Source organism: Zonotrichia leucophrys, chromosome 17 (genome assembly GCF_028769735.1).
Source record: "Zonotrichia leucophrys gambelii isolate GWCS_2022_RI chromosome 17, RI_Zleu_2.0, whole genome shotgun sequence".
NCBI lineage: Eukaryota > Metazoa > Chordata > Aves > Passeriformes > Passerellidae > Zonotrichia > Zonotrichia leucophrys.
The window spans coordinates 3,845,001-3,872,277 of record NC_088186.1 but is presented as its reverse complement, the minus strand read 5'-3'; the positions used below and the strand labels follow the sequence as shown (position 1 = coordinate 3,872,277).

The 27,277-nt window shown below is 54.5% G+C and overlaps 1 protein-coding gene across 2 annotated transcripts in view; it reads right to left on the bottom strand.

Annotated features, from left to right (window-relative positions):
* RALGDS (ral guanine nucleotide dissociation stimulator) overlaps positions 1-26,722 on the bottom strand; it is a 54,590-nt gene extending 27,868 nt beyond the window's left edge. The window contains exon 1 of one of the 2 annotated variants that reach the window (XM_064727434.1): positions 26,539-26,722. In XM_064727434.1, the coding sequence (XP_064583504.1) occupies positions 26,539-26,556 (18 nt within the window). In that variant the 5' untranslated portion in view covers positions 26,557-26,722. Of the gene's footprint in view, positions 1-13,729; positions 13,841-26,538 lie in introns of those variants that run through there. The other variant, XM_064727432.1, reaches the window with a different exon arrangement.
* Between the last annotated feature and the right edge of the window lie 555 nt (positions 26,723-27,277).

The window sequence follows — 27,277 nt, the reverse complement described above, 5'->3', positions numbered from 1 at the left end:
ACAGCTCTCCTCCTCAGCAAGCATTAACACAGCCAGGCAAGCCCCTAATTACTGTCAGCTCCTAGCAGAGGAAGCACAGCAAATCCCTGGGCAATCAGGATCTGAAAGTCTCCATCCAGCCATTCTGAGGTTCATTTCCTGCAGCCCCTGTGCACAGGCAGCTCCCGCCGAGGCTCCTGAAGCTCAGCAATTATCCCACAAGCCTTGCAGGAATATTTCTCCTCCATCCTACTCCTTACACCACTCCCTTGGTTGTAGAAAAATCACAGATTTTTTTGGGGGGTTGGGTTTTTTTAAGATTCCAACAGGTTTGGGTTGAAAGGGACCTTAAAGATTGTCTCGTTCAACCCCTGCCATGGGCAGGGACACCTTCCTCTGGCCCAGGGTGCTCCAAGCCTGGAACATTTCCAGGGATCCAGGGGCAGCCACAGCTTCCCTGGAAAACCTCACCACCCTCACAGGGCACATTTCTTCCTAATATCTACTTTTAAATCCACTCTCCTCCATTTTAAAGCCCCTTGTCCTGTCACTCCAGACCTTTGTGCAAAATCCCTCTCCAGCTCTCTTGAAGCCACTTCATGCTCTGTGATGCTAAGATTGCCCCAAACCTTCTCTTCTCCAGGCAATTTATCAAGTATTTGAGGAGCTTCCATTAGGGCAGCAAGCAACAACACAAACATCTGTTTTCCAAACTTTCTGACCTCTAAAAGCTCATCAGAACAAGGCCAGCGTGTGAGGTGGGGGGAGATCAAGCCACTTTCTCAGAAAGAAGCAACCACAGCAAACTTCAAGCAGGCACCTGGATTCCTTCACAGCAAAGAAAATACTCAAAGAAAAATAAGAGGCAGGATACAACCATTAATATCAAAATGTGCCCAAAAAAGCTGAAGGCAGCAGGGCCCAAGGTGTGAAAAGCACCAAGAGATCTCAGAGTGCTCAGGATCACAAGACACGAGTTTTGTTAGGGACATCACCAAATTTTGTTAGGAATATCCCCACACCGGATTTTGTTAGGGACATCCCCACCCTGGAGGAAGCTGCAGCTCTTGGTGGTAACGTTTTCCCTCCTCCCTGGCTCTCCCTGGAGTGCAGAGTCCAGCAGGTTTAAGCCCCTCTGCTAAGGACCATTATTATTTCTCGAGCTGTTTGTCTTTAAAGGCAGCTTTTATCTCCCCATCACCTTTCTGCCAGAATGTTTCAGTCAGCTCTTTTAACAAATACCACCTAAGGTGCCTGCAACCAAAAGGAAAACAGGAAAAACATTTCTCCCTGTTGCTTAGCAATCAGTGTGTGGCGGGTTCAAGGCTCCCAGGTGCTCCCTTATTGTAATTTCCATCCTTGCTTGCTTGGCTTCTCTGCAGAACAGCCAGGGAAAGGAAAAACCACCGGTGGAAAAGAGGGGAAAGGTTATGGAGCCACAGAAAATTCCAGGGAAAAGTGGGAATAGGTGGAGCCCATCAGGATAAGGGAAACTCAGCTCTGAAATCAAGCTGTTCCTTCTCATCTGCCAGAAAAATTAGATGAAATGGTGAGATTTCATTTGATATTGAAAACACACATCCAGCACCTGGGTGGACACAGAGCAGAGCAAAGCTCTGGCTCTGCTCACCTTTCAAAAACACATCCAAGGGCAGGCAGCACAGCTTTCCACCCACAGCACCCAGCCAGAACCACGCGTTCAGCTGAGGCGCGTAAATGGAGAATCCCACAAACAGGAGGCTCTGGAAACCGATCCACGGAGAAATCCCAGTGGATATCAGGGAAACTTTGCTGGGCAGAGCAGCTCTTCCTCCTCCTCCTCTTCCTCCTCAGCTCCTGTCCCAGCCCTGGTGGCTGTGCTGCTGCAGGGACAGGTACACCCACCCCACCTGGGCCTGCAGATGGGGAATGGGGACTGGCTGTGCATCCAGCCAGGAGAGCAGGAGGGCAGCTTTACTCCAATTTTATTCCAGTTTTATTCCAGACTTATTCCAGCTTTATCCCAGCCTTATTCTAGTTTTATTCTAGCTATTTTCCAGCTTCATTCCAGTTTTATTCCAGCTTTATCCCAGCTTTATCCCAGCCTTATTCTAGTTTTATTCTAGCTATTTTCCAGCTTTATTCCAGTTTTATTCCAGCTTTATTCCAGCTTTATTCCCACTGTCTCTCCTGGGCTAGGGAAGGCCAGGAGAGGCTCCCCGTGCCCCCTGCCCAGGTGACAGCACACACAGGGCACCCCTGGGGACGGGCTGCGAGCCCACAGTGCTGCTCCCCCTGGGGACAGGGATGCAGGCTGGGGGCTGTGTCACCCCCAGACTCAGCTCCCTGAGCCTGCACTCATTGCCCTGTGCTGGGAGGACGTGCCTGGACACACACAGGGCAGGGGGTGATGCCACAGAGCTGCCGAGAGGCCCAAGAGAAAAGTGATGCCACAGCACAGGCACAGGGAAGAAGCACGAGGGGTTGATACCTTGCACAAGATTGTTTTATGTCCAAAGCTTGAAAATGGAGCCAAACAGGTTGCAAGGCGCTGAGTTGATAAAATAGATTTGCACAAAGTTATCCCGGTATAGGAATAAGGTGGAACAGATTTAAATGCCAGATCATGGGGAGAAACAAGGCAACAGCAAAGTTCCACACACACAACGTTAATAACACCAATAAATAACTGAGATTACTGAAAATAAGAAAGCCAGTTAAACAGGAACAGAGCCCCTTAAGAGGGGATATGAAAAGGATGTTCCAACAATGGTCCTGCATCTCCTCTGACCGCACAAACATCAGGGAAAGCATAAATCAAACCCCAGACACGCCGGGAGGCTGCAGGAAAGCCTGATCTGAAGTGAGGAGTGAAACCCTGGAGCCAGGCTCCAGCAGAGTGAAGAGCTGATGTGAGTGAAAGCCAGCAGCCAGGAGAGGAGCCAGAGGGCTGGAGCAGCCCCAGGGATGAGGGAGAGGAGCTGCAGGAGCAGCAGCAGAGACATCCAGCAGCTGGAGCAGCAACCCCAGTGCTGACACTGCACAGCCCCTGCCAAGGCATCTGGGCCAAATTCACCATGGGCTGGGCAGGGCTGCAGTGAGTGGACATGAAAACATTGTGCTGTGACAGCCTGGGCACACACTTACTGCTGTTGGCCATGTGAGAGTCAGGAAAAGAGCTGGAAAGGGAAAGTTTCGCTGCCCAGCCCTGAGCTGGCTATTGCAGAGATACAGAAACAAACACTGACATGGCTGAAAAGTCAATTAAGGATTGGAAAAGTCCTTCAGTATTCCCAGGTATTGTTAGGCGCTCAGACAAAGGATGTTTAAAAAAAAAATTATTTTCCCTTTGGTAATTACCACTCTGAAACGTTTCCGCTGCGCATTGTTTCAGAGGGGGAAGTTATTCCAGGGCCTCCCTCCATGGCCAGAACTCATTTTGTGGTGGGGGTTTTGGCATGGAGGAGCAGTGCTCTCCCAAACAATGCTGTGTGCCAGATTTGTCCCTCAGAAATATCAACAAACTCATCAAGTGCCACCAAGTCACACCATGGCTGAGTCTGGCCACAGTGCTGCTGACCCTCCCAACTTTTTACTGTCGAGCCCATGATTTATGTTGTTTTTCCTTCAAACCTTGGCTCTGGGAATCACGTTGAGTGCCAAAAGAACTTCAGGTTTTATTAAAATAAAAGGTTATCCCATGAGCACTGAAACTACTTGTGTTGCTTCCTATGGTTTTGTGTCTCAAGACTGTTTTTGGTGCCTAAAAACGCACGAACCGAGAATGAAAATGTTTTTGCGGTTAAGTGTTTGTAAGAAGCATCTCCCATGTGGATTTGCTGGTGTCTAATAATACATGAACTCATGCTACAGATGTTTTGGGGCATTTACAAGATTCTTTTCCTCCTCTCAACCATCTCATTTCATCATCTCTGAGCATAGACTCAATTATGTGCGAGCCCTGAGCCAGATCTGCGCGGCGCGGGTCGGCGGGTTCAGAAGTCATCTGGGGAGAGAGGGCACAGCCAGAGGGACACTGGGACAGCATCAGCCTGATTCTGGTAGGAAATTAGATTTTGAGCTCTTTCTGGCTCCCCTAACTGCAGGGAAAACAGAGAGGAAACACAATCCAAGCTCCTGCAGAGGGTCAGGGAGCAGACAGTGGGACAAGGGGATCACCCAGCCTTTCACAGCAGTGGGGCCCTGAGCAGCTTCTCCCCTCTTTCAGGAAGGCCTGATCCATCCCTTCCTGAGCTGCCAGCACCATTGCAGGGTGACTTTACCCCAGCAGTGAGGATCAGACCCATATCAAGGCTCATTTCCCAATGCCACCCGTGCCACGCAGGCACGGAGCAGTGTCAGGGTTTCCATGACATGTGGGCACGTAGCACGGTGGCACAGAGGGTGCCACCCAGCCAGGGCATGCACTGAGTCATCTCTCACAACAGCCAAACCCTTGGGGAGCTTCCCTTTGCCCCTCCTTGCCCCAGCCCTGGCTGAGAGTCACCTTTGGCAAAGCTCCTTCCCAGGGCACAGCTGGCACTCGAGGGGCCCTGGCAGTGGAATTGTGTCACAGCTCTCAGATTCTGAGGCCAGTGGGACTGTCAGCAGCAGCCAGGTCTTTGATTATAGATAAATAAATAGCTGGGGAGGGCTGGGAGGGCCAGTTCCCCCCAGGGGTGTGGGTGCAGAGGTGGGAAAAGGTGGAGCTGAGCCCACTTAACTCGTCTGTCTCCTCCCCTGTGCTTCCCCCACCCGTCTCTGCCAAACAGAAAGGGAAATCCGGGATTTTCAGCTGCTTTTGATTCCCTCTTGCTCTGCACACAGCTGGGTGGGGAGGGATTATTCTGCATTTCCTGCCTCCAGACAGCTCCAGGGCTGCCCAGGTGGGATCCCCCTGGTCAGGGGGTCCCCAATCCACAACCATGACACTGCCAGACCCCACAGGGCTGGACCAGCTCCTCCATCCCCTCCCCAGAGCCCCCAGAAGCGCCTCCTAAGCTGCTCTGCTCGGCCAGCCCAGGCTCTGACACCACAAACCACATTGCTCCTCCTTCTTCCCTCAGTTGCAGTTTCTAATTCACACTGGGTTTCCAGTATGGGAAAGGAGAAGTGCTGGGAGGGCACAGTGATGAAAGAAAACCCTCCTGACTCTCAGAGCAATGCACACGGGAGAATAAAGGGAGAAGGATGAGCAGAAAGGGGTTATTCAGGGGGATTTTTGGGCGCTGCTTTCCTGGCAGGCAGCAGAGGAAGCCCCCTTGTGTCAGGTCAGCACTGCATTTCCCTGTCAGCAACATCACAGCCACACACTACCAAGACTGTCACACCCAAACCAGCCTTGTCCTCCCAAACTGCTCCTCAATACACCCAAACCAGCCCTGTCCTCCAAAACTGCTCCTCAATACACCCAAACCAGCCTTGTCCTCCCAAACAGCTCCTCAGTGCCTCTAGGTGAAGGGCCTGATGCTCACAGCTGTTCTCTGGGAGCTCACAGCACCCAAATTACAAATTTGCAGCTGTCAGCAGGATGGGATTGGGTGTTTCCCACTCCTGAGCTGTCAAGTGGAAGCAAAAACCCAAAATCCTGCTGCCAAAAGCTGCTGCAGCCCCATCACACCCAGGGAGAACCACAGCAGAAGCCAGGGCAGGAGTGAGGACACAGGGCTGAGGAGATGCCTGCACAGAGGCCACACAAGAAAATCAACAAATCAGATTTTGGATGCAAACAGCCTTTGAGGTTCCTAAAGTCAGGCCTTCAGCAGCATCTTTCTGGAGGTGGTGCCCCAAAGCCTGAGCTCTGGGCCACAACACTGGGGGGCACCACGTGCTGCCCTCTCCAGACACCACGAGTGATGCCATGCACATGACTCCAGGAGTTAAAAACACCAAATATCACAAGTTCTGCCCCAGCTGAACCAGCAGCCCTGCCTGTCCTGTCATTGTCATATGATGGGGCAGGCAGGGGAACCTAGGGAGAACCCAAGCAGAGCCAATCCTTCCAGCAGTGCTGGCACCACAAAGCTCTCCAGGTTCATAAAAGAGCCAACACCAAACTGCACCTGGCTGTCCCCTCTCCCTGTAGGGTTTTATCACCTCAGGAGCAATTGCCCTGAAACCAAAGATGCTCTTTTGCATCTCAACAGCATTTAACAGCCAGCAGTGGCCAAATCGAGCTGATACAGACCAGGGCTTTGCCAAAGCAGTCAGCAAAGTGGATCTGCCTTATTTGGGTTTGCCTGGGTTTGCCCAGCACTGGCAGTGCTCAGGGCTCCCTCCTGCAGCAGCTGCTTCTTCCAGCACTGCCCCGAGCCCTCTGCAGGGACAGACAACAGCAAATTGCACTGACAGGCCCTCACTGAACCAAACTGCCAGAGGCAGCTGCTCCATGGCTGATCTGCCGTGAGTCAGGGTGCCCAGCCCCGGGGCAGGGATGGAGCCAGCACCGGGACCTGGCTGTGCAGGGATGTGATGTGGGTTTGTAGAGACCTGGCTATGCAGGGATCTGGATTTTCAGGGAACTGGCTGTGCAGGGATCTGGGTTTGCAGGGATCTGGCTGTGCAGGGATCTGACTGTGCAGATATCTGGGTTTGTAGGGACCTGGCTGTACAGGGATTTGGGTTTGCAGAGACCTGGCTGTGCAGGGATCTGGATTTTCAGGGAACTGGCTGTGCAGGGACCCAGCTGTGCAGGGATTTGGGTGTGCAGGGATGTGGGTTTGTAGAGACCTGGCTTTGCAAGGATCTCAGTTTGCAGGGACCTGGCTGTACAGGGATCTGGATTTGCAGGTATCTAATTGTGCAGGGATTTGGGCTGTGCAGGGACCTGGCTGTGTAGGGACCCAGCTGTGCAGGGATCTGGGTTTGCAGGGATCTGGGTGTGTAGCAGTCTGGCTGTGTAGGGACCCAGCTGTGCAGGGATCTGGGTTTGCAGGGAACTGGATTTTCAGGGAACTGGCTGTACAGGGATTTGTACTGTGCAGGGACCTGGCTGTGCAGATATCTGGGTTTGTAGGGACCTGGCTGTGCAGGAATCTGGCTGTGCAGGGATCTGGATTTGCAGGGATCTGGATTTTCAGGGATCTGGCTGTGCAGGGATCTGGATTTTAAGGGAACTGGCTGTGCAGGGATCTGGCTGTGCAGGGATCTGGCTGTGCAGGGATCTGGCTGTGCAGGGATCTGGCTGTGCAGCCACCTCAGCGCCCGAAAGGCTCTGCTGATCCCACGGGATTGTCAGGGTGGAAATTGAGAGCAGACAGCAAGAGAAGGCTGAAGGTGCAGGGAAGAGATCCCATTTCACTGGAGAGAGGGAAAGTGCAAATTGAGAGCCTGCACCTCCGGGAGAATCACAGCTACAGAGTAAAAGCTGCACGAGGAGCAAATTCTCACATTGCCCTCAAGCTCCAGACAGAGAAGCTGGTGCTGAAGGATGGGGAGGAAGAGCAAAGAAACAGAGGGACACTCCAGGAGGTCACCTTGAACATCACATTCTTAGCTAGGGACAGCCTGTAATGCCACCAAAATCAGAGGGTTGACTGGATGTGCACCAGATGAGGATGTGGCACAGGGTGTTTCACCTCATTTTCTCACTAGCACAGACCCAGCCAGACCACTTTAAAAAATACATTGAAAATAGATAGACTGAACAATTCCTGGAAACATCAGCTCCCTCTGCCTTGCAGTACACAGAATTAGCACAGCTTTAATTGCACCAGTGACTCTCTGAGGGCAGCAGTGAGAGCTGGGCAGGCAATTCCAGCCCCTGCACTGAGCACATCCATGGGGTGACCCCTGGTGTGGCCACACATGGGCAAGGCACAGAGGTTTGGTGAGCACCAGGCATCTCAAAACCTGCAGCCAGCCTGCCCCAGAGGTGACAGAGCCCAGGCAATAATGACAAACCTTTGGCCAGCATGAGCCCCGAGACAGGCTGTACCCCAGGCAGTGTCAGATGCTGGCTCAGGCTCCAGAGGTCTGTGCTCTCACTCTCCTTCAGCAGCTCTTGTCTGCATCAACGCCACCCTGCTCACCCTGCTACCTGCTCATTTGTAGTAACCCTGGTATTACTGACCTGGCACTCCCAGGGCTGTGTTTCTCATGTTTATTCAGTGTGGGAACACAAAAACTCTGGATCTTTTAGCACCAGGGACACAAACAGCAGCAACTGGGGACACTTTTCCCCATCCCTTTCAAACCAGTGTAAGGGCTCAGCCATCACACCAACCCTTCCCTCTCTGAAGGGCTGGAAACAGGGATTGCCACCACCCCAAAAGCTCCTGGGACAGCATCAGCCAGAGGCACAAAGCAGTGTGTTCATGGCCTCATGGATTCAGAGCTGGACGTGCACAAACAGTGTGGGATGGGCTCAGCCTTGCCAGGGCAATTCCCAGAAATCCCAAGACTTTACAGAGTGCTCCTAAATCTCTGCCCTTACAGATGAGAATTAAACCTGGGAGTCTTTTTCCCATAGTTTCTCACTATCTCCAAAGAAACCAAGCGATGATTTGCCTGAGGGAAAAGGAGAGTTTGGCCAAGAGCAGGAGATCGAGGGATTTGTTGTTTTTGACTGCAGCCGTGGTCAGGAAATGGTCCTAGAGCTCATTTTCAGCTCCTCCCTCCTGATAACATCTACCATATGCACGCAGTGGAAAAGAAACAACCTTCGATACACACACAGCAGACTTTGATTCACCACGGGGCCGTTGGCAGCTGTCACTTCAAACTGGGACTGACACCAGCAGCAGCTCCCTGGCCCTGCTTCACTCTCACTTAAAACCTTTCCATCCCCAACAGCTCAAACTGGATTGACACAGCACTGCTCCTGGTCTGTCGAATCCAGTTCAAACTCATTTACCATCCCAAACATCATACCATATGACACGCAGTGGGCAACCTTTGTCCTAACCAGATTTGAATTTCACCATCTCCCATCACCTTCAAATGGGATGACACCAGCATCAGCTCCTGGTCCTGTCTGCCAGTTCAAACATTTCCATCCCCATCACTTCAAACTGGGATTGACACCAGCATCGGCTCCCTGGTCCTGTCTGAATCCCAGTTAAAACATTTCCATCCTCATCACCTTCAAATGGGACTGACACCAGCATCAGCTCCCTGGTCCTGCTTCACTCCCAGTTCAAACCTTTCCATCCCCATCACCTTCAGCCTGGGACTGACACCAGCATTGGCTCCCTGGTCCTGTCTGAATCCCAGTTCGAACATTTCCATCCCAACAGCTTCAACCTGGGATTGACACCAGCACTGGCTCCCTGGTCCTGCTTCACTCCCAGCTCAAACCTTTCCATCTCCATCACCTTCAAAGTGGGATTGACACCAGCATCGGCTCCCTGGTCCTGTCTGAATCCCAGTTCAAACTTTTCCATCCCCAGCATCTTCAAACTGGGATTGACACCAGCATCAGCTCCCTGGCCCTGCTTCACTCCCAGTTAAAGCCTTTCCACCCCGATGAGGGAAGTAACACCATTCCCACCCAGTCCTGCAAGGATTAATTGGCTGTTTATTCAGTGCTGCAAGGTGGTACCGGTGCTGCGGACAGGAACAATGAAGACGGAAATTAGTAGCTCATTACTGAAAGTTTTCTTTCTGTGTGCCACAGGACAATGTTTCACCCAGGATGCTAAAACTCTTAAAACTCCACCGAATGAGGTCTCAAACGCGGCAGGGAATAAGCTTGTGCTACAGCAAACCCGGGAAATAATCATTAGTTCCCATCTCCAGCTCCTCTGAGCCCGGCTCTAAGGTCAAACCAAGCTTTTATCTTCTCCTGTATTTCAGTATGCTGAGGAAAAAAAATATATAATATTAGAGGAATAAATTAGCATGTGAAATGTAATTTAACTAATTAGCTCGCTGGAGTGGAAAATATTTGCTAACCACTTTGAAGTCAGGCCGAGTGCACTTATTAGGACATCAGAGAGGAGAGAGGAAGGAGGCAGAGATGGGGAGACCTCCAGGACAGGCTGTGGAGGCTGCAAGCAGGACAATGAGATTTTTTTCCTGATCTCTTCTGAGTGAGAAATGCTGGGAGAGCCCCGGGCTGTGCTGCTCTTCCTTGTCCTGCAGCAAGGGGGGCTTTCCCAGCACTTTCCATCATGGCACAAGGCTGTGAAAAATGCATGTATTTTATGATGGGCTTTTCACAAATATTAAAATGAATATTGTATGTGTTGTGTCAGAAAGTAATGCTGTATTAATTCTCTTAAGTAGTGTGTTAAATATAGTTTTAGGTTATAAAAAGTGTTAAAATAGAAATGATTATATGTAGGATACTTTTTTTAAAGAAAGGGCTCGCACTGAGATAGCAGCCACAGGACACCTGAATCTTTCAGAGAAAGAGAATTTATTGCTCCATTATCAGAAGAAATGAACTTCTTCCCACCTCAAAGGCACTGTCAGGATTCAGAGGAAGAAGCTGGCACTGCCCAGACAGAATGCTGTGTTTGAATGGAATTTATTAATCATGGATGAGGTGTATGAATATACAACAGGTTATTGTTTTTAAGGGTTAATCCTCTGTTAACGTGGGTCCTTTTTCGGGCTCATGCTGCCCAGAAAAAGGTACCCGGACATTCATAACTCTTTGTTTCTGTTGTCTCATATTGTCCTCATTCAAATTGTCCAAATTATTATTACTCTAATTGTATTACTATTTTTATAACCATTTTATTACTATTAAACTTTTAAAATTTTGAAAACAAGTGATTGGCGTTTTTCACAAGGCTGTGACAGCAGCGTGGCATCAGCCTGGCGTGCCCTGGGATGCCCAGCAGGCAGAGGGATGCCCTGGGTGAGAGCAGCAGCATCCCATGGCTGTGGGACATCCCTCCCTGCTCCCTGCCAGCCCTAGCAAGGAGGGGATGTCCCCAATTGAGCCGACAAACAGCGAGCCACAAAGCTCCATCATGCCAGGGAACAGCCTGAGATGCCACAAAAAGCCCGTTAATATCACTTGCAACAGCCTGCTCATTGATTTCCCCACCTTCCACACATGGAAACTGTTGCTCTTTTATTAGCAAAGCTTTGGAAATCCCTCCCCATCGTAGCAAACGAGGCGGTCTGGGCGATTTTGCAACTGCTGTGGCTGAGTTATGAAAGGGGGGATTGACAGCCCCGCTGAAAGTGGTGGAGGGAGGCAGAAATGAGAGCATCCTCTGCCTGACACACAGCACTGAACAAGGGCACCTGCCTGCTCATGTCCCCCAAAGGAGACCCAGTCCATTGCTGGGCAGAGCAGTTTCCCTGAAAAACAGGAATATGAGATCAGAACCCAACAGAGCTGCTGCCCTGGGAGGAGAGACTGACCCAGAGGTTCCAGTTTTTGTGAGGTGTCCCCAGCCTGGGCTCTGCCTTGCTCCTTTTTGAAATCAAAGCTTTTCTCCCTGGGAATCCAGCCTGGAAAAGGTTGGCGGTGTGCTCAGTGAATGGGTTTGCAGCAGGAGGAAAACCCATTTTCCAAGCCAGGCCCTCCCACAGGGATGGCCCAGATGTGACTGACACAGAATCCTGCAGAAAACCCCAGGTAATGCAGCCCCATAACTTTTCCCAACCTGCCTGTGTCATCTCTAAGAAAAAAAAAAAGGAAATTAACGAGCCTGAAATAGAAATTAAAGCCCTGAAATAGAGGGGGAAATGCCAGCAGTGCTCCCTCCTGCTGCCCACGCAGACAGGGAAGCGACGGCAGGAGATGAGCAGGGACCCGAGGGTGGGTGTGAGACTCCAAACCCTGCCTGGCTGGGGGAAATGCTTCAGCTCTGAAACAGGAGCTTCTCCATCACCCCACAGACAAAAACACCGCTCAGGATTTCCCTGCTGGGGAAACTCCCAGTCTGTGCTCTGCAGCAGAGGGAGATTCCAGTGATTCCACCGTGGTGCTGCTTTCCAGGAATGGGAATTGAGCCTCAGAGCAGGGGGATGTGAGCATGGAGAGGCAGAGCAGCCCCTGAGCCACCTCCTGCTCATGGGGGCTGTCACACAGCGCTCAGGCCTGGGGGTTCCATCCCACTCTGCCCAGTGCAGGAGAGGGCAGGGGGTGAAAGCTGCAGTGAGCAAGGCTGGGAAATGTGAAAATGGGGATGCTGCAGACCCAGTGTGACCCCCCTGGCAGCTGGAGTTTCCCCAGGGATGCTCTCACAACCTCTCCTGTCCTGCATTAATGCCCTGGCCATGACCTGAGGGCTGGGGACACCCTGATGTGCCAGTCACCAGCCAGAGCCTCACTGCCAAGACTGGCTGCCACCCAGCAGCCTCCAGAGGCTAAAAACCCAACCAACCAAATGAGAAAATAACCCAGTACTAACACATTGCACAGCCCCTTTAACAATTACTTCTCTTTTCTGCTAAAAACCAGGAACAGGATGAACAAGCAGAGGTCCCTGAGGGACCCAGGCCAGGGCATTCCCCGTGCCCGGTCCCAGATCATGCCCAGAGCAGGGAGGGAAGCAGGGAAGCCTCCACCTGTGCCAGGCAAACCCTGAGGATCCCCCTTGCTGCAGCAGGAGCTGCAGGGAAGTCCAGCACCGGACTGCACTGCTGAGCAGGAACGGAGAATCCTGGAGAAATCTGCTGCTTGGGAATGGAGCTGAAGGAGAATAAAGCACCCAGGCTCTGCTTCCTCTGCTCCAGCCGCCTCGCTCCTTGCCAGGAATGCTGCAGGAGGCACCTGCCCACCCCGGCACACCCCAGCACTCCGCAGGGCCGCCACAGGTATCCTCATTATCCTCATTAGTGCAGCAACACTGCCGAGGCTGGCAAAGCCCCCCGGGCTGATTCTAAAAATAGGAGGCTCCCTGCAAGTCCCCTGAGCCTGCAGGGACACTGAGGATGCTGAGCTGGGGCTCCCCAGCCCTGCCAGGATCCAACACACCTCCCTGCAGGAAATGCTCCCTCCTCCCGGGGAGCTGGGCTCGGTTTTGTGCTCTCGTTTCACCTCTTGAAGCGCACAGACAATGCTGGAGAGAAGGTGGCAGTGATTGTGACAGAACAGTTGGTGGCCATGGAGAAAATCCAGATTTAAGGCTCCTGCAGTGACATTACACGCCCTGAGCACACACAGCAAGAGATGGGCTTTCCCTGCTCCAAAAATCAAAGCAAGTTTGGCCTCGAATTTTAACAGCACCTGGATCACACCCTGAACATTTACACAGGTGGGACACTGACCAGTCACCACCCACCAGCCCTAAAAAGCATCACCCTGGTTTTGGGTTCCCCAGCAGCTTTATCCCCCATGCACAGCCAGACTCGGGGTGTGTTTTTGAGAGGGGCAGAGGGAAGGTGGCATGAGGAGCCCTGAGCAGGAATCCCCTGACCCACATTGGAAAGCTCTGCCTCCCTCGATGCTGCAATCCACAGCGATTTTTGCGTGGTGAACCAAACCCTGCAGCTGCAGCAGGGCAGGACCCAAGCCCACGGGCGGTGACAGTGACAGTGACAGCAGGCAGGGCAGCCACCAAGAATCCAGGCTTTCACACCCACAGCAAACCCTCCCTTTTGCACCGAGCCACAACACCAAAGGCTTCCCCTGCCTCCCAAACCCCTCCTTCGGTTTTGGTGCCCTGGATTTGGCAAACGCCACCGCCTGCCCGGGGACACGGCACTCGAGAGAGGAAACGGTCACATCTGGAGGCGGTGCCAGCTCTTGGCATCGTCAACTTCGCCACCACAAGTTCAGCACCCCGGGCTGGTGCCGGGGTGGGGTCGCGGCCCCCGGCTGCCCCCGCGCTCCCACCGTGCCCCCAGCACTGCGCTCACTCACATCGTCATCCTGCACGCTCAGCGGGATATCCAACATGCACATCTGCACGGGCTGCACCAGAGCCTTCTGCACGTTGAACAAAGGTTTCGCCTCCATCTTCCCGGGGATGGAGGGGCTGCTCATCCTCCTCCTCCTCTCTCTCCTCCGCCGGGAGCAGCTCCAGCCCAGGCGGCGAAACCGATCGGAGATTTCTCTCTCTCTTTCTCTCTCCCGATTTTGTCAGCACATCTTGCCGACAGCTGCTGCTTGTGCCGCTCCTACGAGCTCTTATTTCCTCCCTCGCGAATCAAAGAGCGCCGAGGAGCCGCACCGGGAGCTGGGCGTGCGCGCCCGTCAGAGCGCGCCCGTGTGCGCGCCCGTGTGTGCGGGGATGGGGAACCTGCCCCGCTCCCTCCCTGCTGCCCCCAGCTTCTCCTTCCTCCCGGGGAGAGCTGGGCTCGGCTCGGCCCCGCCGGGAGCTCCCCAGCCTCATCGGCATGCGTGGCACCCGCGCATTGTCTCGGAGACGCACAACAGGTCCTGCCTGCTGCTGCTGGGCTGCGATTGTGATCAAACCGCGGCGCTTACAGCCTTCCCCTCTGGCTGTTGTGACAGGCAAACAGGCCGAGCTGGAAGGATGAGAGGGTGTGAAACACAGGGAGATTGAATGGTCGGAGCTGGAGCCTCCCCCTTTCTTCTGCCATCCTTGTTTTCCATTGTCAGAGGCAGGTTCAGCTCAGCGCCTTCCTGTGCTCCCCTTAAGGACCACGGTGAGGCTTAAATAATTCACATGCAGAGTGCTGGGGAACCGTGTGGCACTGAGAATGCAGCATGGCACTGGCAGACCACCAGTGCTGGTGATCACTTCCTTTGTAGCACAATTGTGCCTGGAAGGTTTTGCCCAGGTGAGCATTCCCAGGTTCCTTCCCCACCAGAGAACCTGTGAATCCAAACTGGAGCTCTGCTAAAGGAAGCACGGCACAAAATCGGGTGTGAAAATCACCTTCCTATAGAATTTTCACCACCAGCAGCTGTGGGGTGGGTGTCTCAACATGGAGCAATTCATGTTATCACCTGCAGACACAGATCACACGGGTGTTATTGCTCCCACAAACAGGAGGGAACCTGGGCCAAGCCCATGAGCCACCACCTCACCCTCAACAGCTGCAGAGGCAGGGGGGGGACACCCAGGGTGTCTCCTCCCAGCGAGGACAGCAGGACAGGAGCAGTTTGGGGGGTTCATTGATTCACACCCAGCCAGGGGAGACACTGGGGCCAGCCACACACCCAACAGGGTGAAATGCCAGTGAAAATCCACACTCAACAGAGGGACCAGGGTGAAAGGCCACTGAAAATCCCAGACAAACAGGAGCTGATGTCCTTACACTGCCCTTCTTGCAGGGGTGACATAAATAGGATGGACAGATCCTGCTCCTCCTGGACACTTTTGGGTGGCTTTGTAGCTCCCACTCTGAGGAGCCTCTTGCAGGGCAAAGCTCAGGGATGGCGCAGCTTTTCCCAGCTTTCCCAAAGGCACAATCGCAGCCCCAGCACGGCCGGGTGCGGAGCAGAGCCGAGCAGCCCCGCTGAGCCAGGCATTCCTGCGGCGTTAGGTAAGCCCGGCTTGGCAGAGCCCCGCTCAGCGCTAAGCCAGCGCTGGGCTGACTCATCCGCGCAGCAGCCAGAGCCAGGAGCCGGGCTTACAGGGGTCTCACACACTCACGGACCCTCCTGTCACTCGCAGTGGGAGCTGAGCCCCTTCCCGGCTGAGTGTGGGACTGGCCCATCATTCCTGGGGGAAATGCAAGGGTGAGAAAAGCAGTCCCTACATGCTGCAGCAATGGGAGCTAATGGGCAAGCCTGGAACAAGACCAAGTAGGGATAAACTCACCATAAATTAAGTTTTAAGTGGAAATTAGGCCGATTTTTCATCCACCATATGGGTGAGATGAGCAGCAGCAGGGAGGATGAGAAGGCAGCACTGCAGCAGCCCCAGGAATGGATTTGCAGGGGAGGAGGGACGGGGGATCACAGCTGGAACATGTGCACAAGGCAGAATTTCCAGGGGCATGCCCCAGCTGCTGACTGGGAGAATTTTGGGCGCTCTTTTCAGGGCAGAGAGGCCGTGCCCCAGCCCTGGAAACTCCCAGGCAGTCCCTGTCCTGCTCCTTGGTGATTCCTTGGTGACTCAGAGCAAAGTGCATTCCCACGGAGGAACTGTCCCACATTTCACCAGCACCAAGCCCTGCCCTCAGCACAGGCAGTGCCCTCAGCTCTGCTTCCAGGAAAGGTGATTCACACCTGAGCTTCAGCTCCAGCTCGGGTTACTCACCTGCCTGCAACCCTCGGTCAGCAGAGCTTGGCTTTCCAACAACAACTCTCCAGTAACAGGCAGGGCTTGGTCAGCTGAGATTGCAGCTTCCAAACACCCTGAGAGGGACACGGATTTCACACTCAAGTGAAGTTTCTAAGGGCTGCCATTCCCAGGAGCTCATCATCCTGTTCAGCAGCTGATCTGTACTGTGAGAACAGGAATCTCTGCAGAGGTGGTGTGGAGGTGCAGGAGTCCCATCACCTGCTGGTTCCCTGGTTTCTAGGGCTTCCCTGGACTTCCAGGGCTAGGGACAGATTCAGAGCTTGTCACACACCTCTGTCAGGGCTCAGTGTGCTCTGCTGGCCCCCACAGCCCAGTGACCTCCCAGCCGGCAGCCATAAAGATGCCAAAAGGGACAATCCTTCTGGAAAAGTCACAAACCACACAGGCAGGCTGCAAAGGAAAGTAAAAGGGAGCAAGGAGAGCAGCAGAGACTGGAGAAAAGAAGAGCTGCTCCAGAGATCCATCCCAAACCAGCAGGAAGGGGACACAGTGGATTGATGGGACATGGGAGCTGCTGTACAGGGAATGCTTTGGTCCAAGGTGAGCAGCCAGATGTTGTGGGCATTCCCACAGCCCCAGAGATGGTGTGGAGCCTCCCCCTCCTCTGCTGGGGCCAGCTCATGCATGCCCACCCACCCACCAGAGTCCCCAGTCACTGGGGATGGAACAGTCCCTCAGTGAGATGGCAGAGAGGTTCTGGTGGCTCTGAACCCTTCCCAGTGGGAAGGGAACAGAACTGACCCTCAGTGAGATGGCAGAGAGGCTCTGAACCCTTCCCACTGGGAATGGGACTGAACAGACCCTCAGTGAGATGGCAGAGAGGCTCTGAACCCTTCCCAGTGGGAAGGGGAATGAACAGACCCTCAGTGAGACAGCAGAGTGGCTCTGAACCCTTCCCACTGGGAGATCTGCCGCAGAGACACAAAACAAACCCCACTGTCAAACCAGCCCAGACAGGAGGATCCCACGCAGGTGTCTGAGCGACAGCTTCACCCTCCTGCTCCCCCAGCCTGGCTGATGTGAGCACAAACCCTGCTGGGATCCCAGATCTGCCAGCAGGAACCACCCCTGAGCAGGAAAACAGAGGAGCCATCCTCTCTGGCACAGGACTGAGGGGCTGCTGCAGCCCCACAGGCTCCAGGGCGAGGGGGAATCTCCTCCTGGTGCTCCTCTGGAGGACAGGGAAGCCCCAGCTCAGGCTCTGATGTTTTTCCCTGTTTCATTTCGCTCTGGAGCTTTATTGTGGCAGCTCCAGCTGAGCAGATAAAGCCCATCACGGGAGCTCAGTGCTTAGCAACCATTACTGGGAAAATACTGTTTTCCAGTAAGAGTCTTGGCAGGAACAGAGCAACTGCAGGGGAAATTCACTGCAATTCCTGTGCTGGGTGCATCCTGCTCCCAACTGCTCTGCTGCTGCCCCAGGGACATGCAGCCATTCCTCAAGGTGCAAAACAGCCTCTGTCACCCTGCAAAAACATCATTTGAGCACCCATGACTGAACATCTGCACAGGTAAATGCAGTTTTCAGGGACAAACTCAGGCACAGGAGGATTTTAGCACCCAGCACTGCTGAACATTTGGGATGCTCCAAAAACCAGTGACCAACCTCTCCAGTGAAGCTGGGCATTCCTGACGCCCAGTGACTCACAAAGGAAGGCTGGCTCCAATGCTTGATGTCAAGCATCAAAGGCATCCACAAAATGAAAGAAATTCCCCAGGAATTACAATGGTGAGTTTGTTTTTCAAAGGAAATTGCAACTCTGTGCCCAAACATCACAGCATCCTGCACCAGAGTGTGGTACTTGAGAGAAATGACACAAAACCTGCAGATTTATTGTCACTGTGTGAGGCTGATAGAAAGGCAAAGGGGGGAAGAAAGGGCTGTGACAAGTAAATGGCAAATGGAAAATCCCAACAGCTCTTCCCTTTTGACACTTCTCAGTAATAGAAAGAGGAAATCTGGTTTCAAAACCACAGAAATCCCAACCAAACAGCATTTCTCTGGAGAAATGTGGTGTTTACAGAAAGCCTGTGGGTAGGTTTAGAGAGGCAGGCATGGAGATGGAGCCTGGTGGGATTTCCAGGAGACCATGTGCAGGTAGGATACCTAATTCCCAGTGAAAATCAAAATCACCTTGACATCCAAGAGGGATTTCTAATGGGATAAATACAAGCACTCACAACCTGTCTTCTCCCAAACTAATTGTGGGAACAAATCCCATTGATAAATCCCTGCACCCTTGTTTTTAGGCATTAATTTGGAGAAGCCACTGTCATTTTCCTCTCAGGAGGGAGCAGGCACAGCCCATGCTGCACCTCACACCCCTGGAAAGCCTGTCTGGCACCCAGCATGCTGAATAACTTCCCCTGCTCCCCAGAATAGATACACATGCAAAATTAATTCCCAATCAAGCCCGTGCAAAGCATGAGACGGCCTTTTAATAGGTGCAGAGCAGCAATTACCAGCGTGGAGTGAAAGCCAACAAGCATTAAAGCAGGGGTGGGGGGAAAACCAATTAAGTTTCCTTGGGATTCCTCCACACATTTGCCACACACTTGAGGGATTTTCCATTTTCCACGCTCCCCTGGGGGCTGAGAGTGTCCCCGTGGGGAGGGGGACACATCCCCAGCCGTGGTACCCGGGATGCAGCTCGGTCTCCATGGAGACGGTCACCGCAGCAACGGGGCTGGGAGGATGCAAGGGTGGAGGAGCATTGGGGGGTAGGACAGTTGGGACAGAGGGAGATGAGAGATCTCTGCAGCCAGGTCAGGAATTTGGGGTTTATTGCAAAGGGCCTGGGTGCAGGGCCCTGCTGGGAGCTGCAGCCACAGCTCAGAGCAGGCTGAGAGAAGAGAGGGTGAGAGGGTGAGAGAGTAAAAGGGTAAGAGAGCGAAGTTCCCGCTACAATACAATAAATCTTCTTCTATGTTGAATATTCTGATTCTCACTCACCAATCTAGTACAAGATACAAATCGTACAGCATTTACATACAGTCTATAAGAATCATTACATTACCATACTGTGTTAAATTTTAAACCCTACAAACTCCTCTTTGGGCCTCTTCTGCCAGTCTGTAGGGTCTGCTCTGACCCTTGGGCCTGTCTGCAAGCAGAGGGTGTTGTTCCATCAAAAGGGGATCACCTTCAGCTAGCCATGCCATTGTTTTCCAGTTATTCAGTAACTGAGGGATCTCAAAGCTTGCTTTCATTTCAATCTCGCTTATAGTTTCCATATTCTCGAAATCTTTTGCCAGACAATCATATTTATAAGGCTTTCCTGTTTCCTCTTCCCCAACAGGAGGAGCTCCAGTCTCCCCAGCCCTGCAGCTTGCTCTCAGGGTGCTGTAACCCACATCTCCCATGGCCAGGGGGTTATCTGCACATCCACACCTCTGCTCCTGGCCCACAGCAAGCCCCGGGCTCCAGAGATAACAGACACAGCTCTGGCAGCCTGCAGCTCCCCAGCCCTGCACCCCGAGCCAAGGGCTCTCCCAATCCTCCCTCTTCACCCTGTTCTGCAGCCCCCAGGGGTTAAAGGAGCCTCCACCACGTGCAGTCCCCTCTCTGGCAGCCAAGGGGATGGGAAACACTTTTTGCACGGCCAGATTGCTGAAGCAGGCTGGTTTCTCTGGAAGTTTCCCTGCTGCTCCCCACCCTCGCACAGTGACAGCGAAGGTTCCATGGCTTCCCTGGCTGCAAGGGGAGCCTTGTGCAGAGCTCTCCCTGCTGGGTCAGAGCCGGAGAGAGGCATTCCAGCCTGGAATCCCCTGTGGAGGGCAGGGACAAGGCAGGGAGGGGCTGAGCAGAGCCCGAGGCTGTCAGCTTTGTGAGGCAGCCCAGAGAGCACAAAGAGCCCTGCTGAGCTCCCTGGGGGCTGTGGCTTTAAACCTGTGCTCTCCACCCACGCAGGATCCCGGGCCTGGAACAAATATCTCTACGTGCCTCAGTTTACCCATATAAAACATACACCTATAAATAAATATATAAAATAAACCTATAAATAAATATATAAAATATACCTATAAATAAATGAATATATAAAATGGAGTGAGCATAAAAACGTGACAGGAGGACTAAAGCTGAGAGCTTAATGCAAAACATTCTGTAGGATGCCACATGCATTCTCCAGCCTGGGAGGCTCTGGACATCTTTTTCCAGACAACCTTACACATTTAATTTTTCCTGCCCCTGTGCAGTGAAAGGTGCAGGGAGGGGCTGGGAGCCTGCTGCGTGCTGGGGACAGCAGCTGGGAGCTCCCTTTGCATCCCAGAAATCCATGAACCAGCCCATCCTGCCCAGCTGCTGATGGTACCGACAGCAGAGGGGAGGGCAAAGCCCCCCAGGCAATGCAGAGCAGCCCCTGCCCTCAGCTCTCAGGCCAAGGCATCGTTTTTGAGTGGAGAAAAGGAAAATCCCTGGGTTCCAGGAATTCCTGTGCACCAGCCCAGCAGCACACACGGGAGCTGGGGAACAGGCAGCAATTTGGGGGCTGCATCAGCATCCTGAGTGCCTGAGGGACCCCAGGCACTGCCCCAGCTGGGTCCTTGCTGCTGGTGGGACACACGGCTGGGAGGAGAGGATTGGGAGCAGCCGCTGCATTTCAGAGATTCCCAAATTGGACCCACAAGGATCCTCAAATCAAACTCCTGGTCCTGCTCAGACACCCCAACACCCCCACCCTGTGCCTGGGAGCATTTTCCAAACACTCCTGGAGCTCTGGGGCTGTGCCCATTCCCAGGGCAGCCTGGGCAGTGCCCAGCACCCCTTGGGGAAGAACCTTTCCCTGATGTCCAACCCAAATCTTCTCAACCCAGCTCCAGCCATTCCCTCAGGGGCTGTCAGAGGTCCCCAGGGAAGAGAGATCAGAGCTGCCCCTCATGAGGGAAGTGCAGACCTCAGTGTGTCCTTTTGTCCAGCCAAAAAGCCAAGTGCCCTCAGCCACTCCTCAAATGGCCTCACTGGAGCCTTCATCATTTTCTTAGGAAAATGCTCTATCTCTATAGATATATCCACAAATATCAATCTTCACAGATATCTCCACAGATATCTCCACAAGCTTTCTCTCCACACATGAAAAGCATCCCCCATGGTAATTGGGAGGGGTATGACTGGCTGCTGAAAACAGCCCTGAAGTATAATTACACCAAGAATCTGCATCTTTATCCACAGGGTGATAGGGAGTGATATCTGAAATTTTGTCTTTGCTTTGTTCAAGCCAAAACCCACCAAATTTGATGCAAAAATCCAGTTTTACAGAAGCAAGGATTTCCAATTCTAGGCCTTCAGGAAGGAATTTGGTCCAAACACTTTCCAATTGCTTTACATCCTTTTTTTCCTCATTTCCAGGAGGCCCCAGCAGCGTGGGGGACACCAGGGAGGGGACAGCTCGTCCCCCCTTCAGCAGCCCTGGCCACAGAGCCCTGCTGGGCTGGGCTGTAAATGGGATGAGGCTCATTCCCAGGGGCCCTGCATTGATTTCCGTTGCCTGACGACAGGAAAGCTTTATAATCCTATTAACTAAACACCCTGCAGGCAGCACTGGGAGGAGTGCAGAGGGGACTTGTGTAAGCATCACAGCCACCCCGTGCAGCACCCAGCCCCAGGAAATGCCCCAAATGCCCCAAAAAATGCCCCAAAAAGCTGGGCTGTGACACCCACAGCAGCCAGGGAGGGGTCAGCTGTGGCCAGCACAGGGGGAAATCTGGAAAAATTTGGAAACTTTCGTGGATCCCACCATTCAGGACCATGGCTGTGCTCCTGTTCCCTGCAATTCAGGACCATGGCCGTGTCCCTGTTCCTTCAATTCAGGGACATGGCTGTAACCCTGTTTTCTGTAATTCAGGGACGCTGAATTCCATGCGAGGCTCTCAGCTCCAAGCACAGGAGCCCTCAGGGCCACAGCAAACCCCGCGGGGGCTGTAAATCCGTGCAGAGGATGAACTCCTGCTGCACTGCAGGGCCTCGAGGGAGCAGAAACTCTGTGATCCCACAGCACTGAGCCTTTTTGGCATCAGCTGATGTCTCCAAACCCCAAACGCTGCCTCTGACCCGCGGCCAAGGGAATGTCAGCACAGACAGCGGGAATCCACCAGGACACCCACGGGGCCTTGGGAGCCGAGAGGTCCCCAGGAAACCCGGCCTCCTAAAAACGCAAATCCTCGAGGAAAACAGGCGGGTGAGCCCCAGCCAGGTCACAGGGGCTGGGCTCGGGTGATCCCATCAAGAAAAGCTGTCAGCATCTGCAGGCTCCGTCAGTGCATCCCACACAGCTGGCACCAGGCAGGGCGGGATGGATTCGGTTCGGGAGCACCCGAACAGCTGGCAGCAGCTGGCACAGCTGGATGCCAGGGCTGTGCCAGCCCCGGGCACTGGAAGGCGCTCCTGGAGTGACACCGGCGGCGCGGATGCGACAGCGGCTCTGCCTGGCGGGCCAGGGAAAGGTCACGGCCGGATCCCTGCTGGTCACAGACTGCTGGGGACAGCTGGGACAGGCTGGGCTGGTGACAGCGGCCACGGGCACCAAGGGAACGCGGGATCAGGGATTGCTTTTTATAGGAAGGACGCGGTGATTGACGCGGCCTTGCTGGGGTCTCATGGCGGCTGCGGAGCTGGAGCTGAGATCTGAGAGGATGGAGCTGAGATCCTTGAGAATGGAGCTGAGATCTGCGGGGATGGAGCTGAAATCTGCCAGGATGGAGCTGAGATCTCCGAGGATGGAGCCGAGATCCCCCAGGACAGAGCTGAGATTCCCTGAGGATGGAGCTGAGATCCCCCCAGGATGGAGCCGAGATCCTCCCCAGGATGGAGCTGAGAGATCCCCCAGGATGGAGCTGAGGAGATCTCTGAGGATGGAGCTGAGATCCTCCCCAGGATGGAGCTGAGATCCCCCAGGATGGAGCCAAGATCTCCAAGGATGGAGCCGAGATCTGCGGCGATGGAGCTGAGATCTGCATCACTCAGCACACACAGAGCTCCTCCAGGCTGAGCAGTGCCCGCACACCGAGCTCTGCTGTCCCAGCCCAACCCAGTTTGGCGAGCTGGGCTTTCCCAGGGAGCCGGGCTCTGGCTCTGTCCCCGCTGCCATCACCGCTGGCCCTTCCCGGCGCTGGGGAAGGGAACCCACGGCAATAATTCATCGGGAAAACAACAGTGCCATCTGCTGCACGGCCCGCCGGGCTCCGGGCAGCCCTGGCCGGCCCACGCAGGGTCACAGAGCCCGGCAGTGCCACCGAGACTGCATCATCAGAGGGAAGGCGGCCCCACAGCTGTCCTGGCGGCCCCACAGCTGTCCTGGTGGATGCCACAGCTGGATGGCCCCTGGTTTGCACAGACAGCACAGGACAGCAGGAGGAGAGGCAGAGCAGAACGTGCTGGACTCCATCTAGTGACTGCAGAGTGTGAAGGACATGGAGGAGGGAATAGACTCAGCAAAAGCAGGCAGAACCCTTCCTTCTCTATCAGCCCCTGGAGCTGACACCCATCTTTCATCCCCTCCACAGGCAAGGGGAGGGAGAAGCAGCTCCTAACACTCACCAAGGTTTGGTGAGCTCCTTCTCACCGTCCTGAGCATCTCCTTTGGAGAGAAAACCCAAATCCTGGCACTGTGCACCATGCACTCCCCCAGCTGTGCTGTATCACCCCACATCCCAGGGAAACTCCAGGTGATGGGGACACCTCAGGGTCAGCCTGAGGGAGCTGGCAGCAGCTCCTGTGCCCCTCCAGGCTGCAGTTTCCAGCCAAGTGCAGTTTCCAGCCCTGCCCCACGAGCGGTGGCAGCTTGGTGGCAGGTGAAGCCGTTTCCCTGCACACACTGCCTGGAGAGCGTGCTGGCATCCCCGTCAGATGGGTTGCTATAGCAATGGGAAAGGTATCAGAAGCAAAATCCATCTTGATGGATAGTGCAGATTGCTCTGGAGATCACCACCTGAGATCAGAAGCCCTGATTGCCCCGATCAGGTCCAGCAGTCAGGCCCCATTTAGGGAATGACAGAGTGACAACACCACGAAGAGATGAAAAACCCAACCCCAAAGTCCTGAAAATCCCCTCATTCCTCCACTGAGCAAACTGGCTCAGAGATAACCCACAGCACCGAGCCAGGGGATGTCAGATCCATCATTACAACATCCCAGAGATTTATTCTGGATCCTCTGCTGCATCCTCTGCTCATGTCTGATCAGCCCAGGCACACAGGCTGGGGCTGCGTGAGTGGGAGCTCCAGATGGAGCGGCTGAGCCATGCCGAGGAGGGCTCTGCATCCTCCACCTGCTCCTCCCTCGCTGTCACTTGTTGCCAGCTCTCCCCCTGCCCCTGCAGAGCAGCAGAAAGGGTTAACCCCGAGTACTGGAGCCGCTTCAGAGCTGGGGGCAGATGAAAGGGAAGAGTCAGGGATGAAAGGGAAGAGTCAGGCAGAAATGCAGCTCCCGCCGAGCTGAGCTCCCTCCTGCCCCCAGCCAGCCCAAGGCTGCCCATCCACCATCTGCTCCCTTCTCCTGCCCAAACGGCCACAGAGGGACAGAGGGGATGAGCCTGCAGCCCTGGGAGCCTGATCCAGGATGGAAGCCACCTCCTGACCCAGCTCAGGAGCCGGTTTCCTTTTTAAAGGCTGAAATTCAGCCTTGCCTTTCACATGTCGGGACACCTGGAACAACACACCTGCAGCACTCGGAGGTGAAAAAACCCCTCCCTGTGTTTGCTCAGCTTATTTACTTTGCAACACTCAGTTTTAGCAGTTGTTTGTGTGGGTCTTTCCCTTAGCAACCAGGGAGAGGAACATTTACAAGGCATGAAAAAATGTGGCTGTGCAGCCCTCAGAACCGGCAGGGTGCGGCTGCAGCTGGAAATTCCTCTCAACTGGTAGCCACAAACAACGGGACCTCAATGAATTGCACCCCTTAAAAGGCAGAGTGGCTCATCCCCTTCAGCAGGAGGAGCCAGGACTTTAAACCTGTGCTCTCCACCCACACAGGATCCCGGGCTTGGAAGAAATATCTCTACGTGCCTCAGTTTACCCATATAAAATACACCTATAAATAAATATATAAAATATACCTATAAATAAAGATATAAAATATACTTATAAATAAATACATAAAATATACCTATAAATAAATATATAAAATGGGGTAAGCATAAAAACGTGACAGGAAGGCTAAAGCTGAGAGCTTAATGCAAACCATTCTGTAGGATGCCACATGCATTCCCCAGCCTGGGAGGCTCTGGACATCTTTTTCCAGACAAGCTTACACCTTTAATTTTCTGCATCTCCCAGTAAAATCAATCTTCCACCCCATAATGACAGAAAGCTCCTGTTCATGACCCTAGGCAGGGTCAGGACCCAAACTCCAGTATTTTGGCTGCCAATCCCCTTTTCCAAAGGGACATTCCACAATCCAGCACACACCAATGTGGCACTGGGGCCTGCCTCACATATGTGCCCCCAATGGAGCTCATTCAGTTTTTATTTTTTGGGCTGGACCAAGGTGAGTGAGGCCCAGATCAAAGAGACCCACAGGGTGCAGGAGGCTGCTCTGGAACGCACATTTTTCAGTCCAAAAATGGATCCCAGCCCACTCCTCCAGCACAGCATCAGCCCTTCCCTCTATTCATCCCTGGTCTCCAAGGAGCCATTGCTGCCCACTTGCATTCCCAGCACAGCCCCCCTGCCCAGGGATGGGGCCAAACATCAGAAAAAGAGAAAGTAAAAAGTCAGAGGAGCATCAGGACCCAACCCAGAGTCATGCTCTGGTGCCACCCCCAAATTTCATCCCTTTGCTTCATCCTCCGTACCCCAAAAACACCAGGGGGTTTGTGAGCGCAGAGCTTTAGCCCACCTCGGCTCGATTTAGCTTTTTTGGCTTTATAAACACACCAGGCAGAGCCAAGGGAGCTGCGGATGCCGCCTGGCCTGGGGGGTGCCAGGGGGGCCGGCCCTGGCTGGGCACAGCAGCGGCAGCAGCATCGCAGCACGGCGGCTGCTGCAGCATCGCAGCGCCCTCAGAGCCTGTCCCAAACCGCGTCCCTCTCCTCCCCATCCTTCAGCTCCTCTTCTCCCAGCCGCATCAACCATCGCACAAACAGAAAGCGAAAAAAATCGAGAGAAAAACATTGACAAACACACTTCCCCCGCTCCCCGGGCAAAGCGGCTGCGTCTCCTCCGCCAAAGCCCCGCTGCAGACGGGGGCCGGGGCTGCTGCCACGGACAGTGACCGGGGCCGGGGCTGCTGGCACGGACAGTGACCCCGGCCCCAAGAGGCAGCAAGGGACGGACACCTGCAGCTACAGAGCCCCGGCAGAGCCCCCCGGCCCCGCGCCCCCATCGGTCACGGCCACGCGTGGGCAGCCCCGAGGGCTCCGCAGGGAACCGAGCCGGGCAGCGCCGCACCGAGCCGGGCAATGCGGGGGCACAGCGGCAGCGGTGCCCCGGGCACGCACTCACTCACTCACTCACTCACCTGGCTGTCGATCATCATCGTGCCCCGCTCATAGCCCCAGCGCCGCGGGGCTGCGGTGCCGCCGGTGCGGGGCCGCGCTCAGCGCCCCGCCGCGCTGCCCGGCGGCCGGGCCCGATGCTCCGAGCCGGCCATGGGGCCCCGCCGGCCCCGCCGAGCCGCCAGCGCCGAGCGCCGAGCGCGGCCGGGAGAGCCGAGCTGGGCCGGGGGCGGGAACGGGGCGGGAACGGCAGCGGAGCGGGGCGGGATCGGCTCCGCCACCGGCAGCGAGGGGGCGGCTCCCGGCCCCGGTACCGGGAGGGGGGCGAGTCTGCAGCGGGGACAGCCGTGGGTACCTCTCCGGTGCCACCCTTTGGGGGTTTGGGGGTGTTTTCCCCCGGGAGCAATGGGAAGGAACCGTGCAGACCCCGCTGCGTGCGGTACAAACAGGAGAAGAGATCGGGACAGACCCCTCCGGGCTGTCCCGCTCAGGAGGAGAGGACAAACATTGAGCCAGGGAGCTCCGGCTGCTCATCCCCCCTGAAACGGGGCACGGGGGGCAGCGCTGCCGGAGCTCGGTGTGTGCGGGAGCTGTGGGAGCCAGCGGGGTTGCCCTGGAAACAGCTCCGGTGCCCGTGGTTTGTCATGATGAGAGCGATGACATGAGCCGTGACAGCGATGGCAGGAGGAGAAGGAGCAGCGAGAAGGCTGAGCCAGTCCATGGCCGAGCGCTCCAGGCGCTGCAGGGCTGGTCCTGGGCACC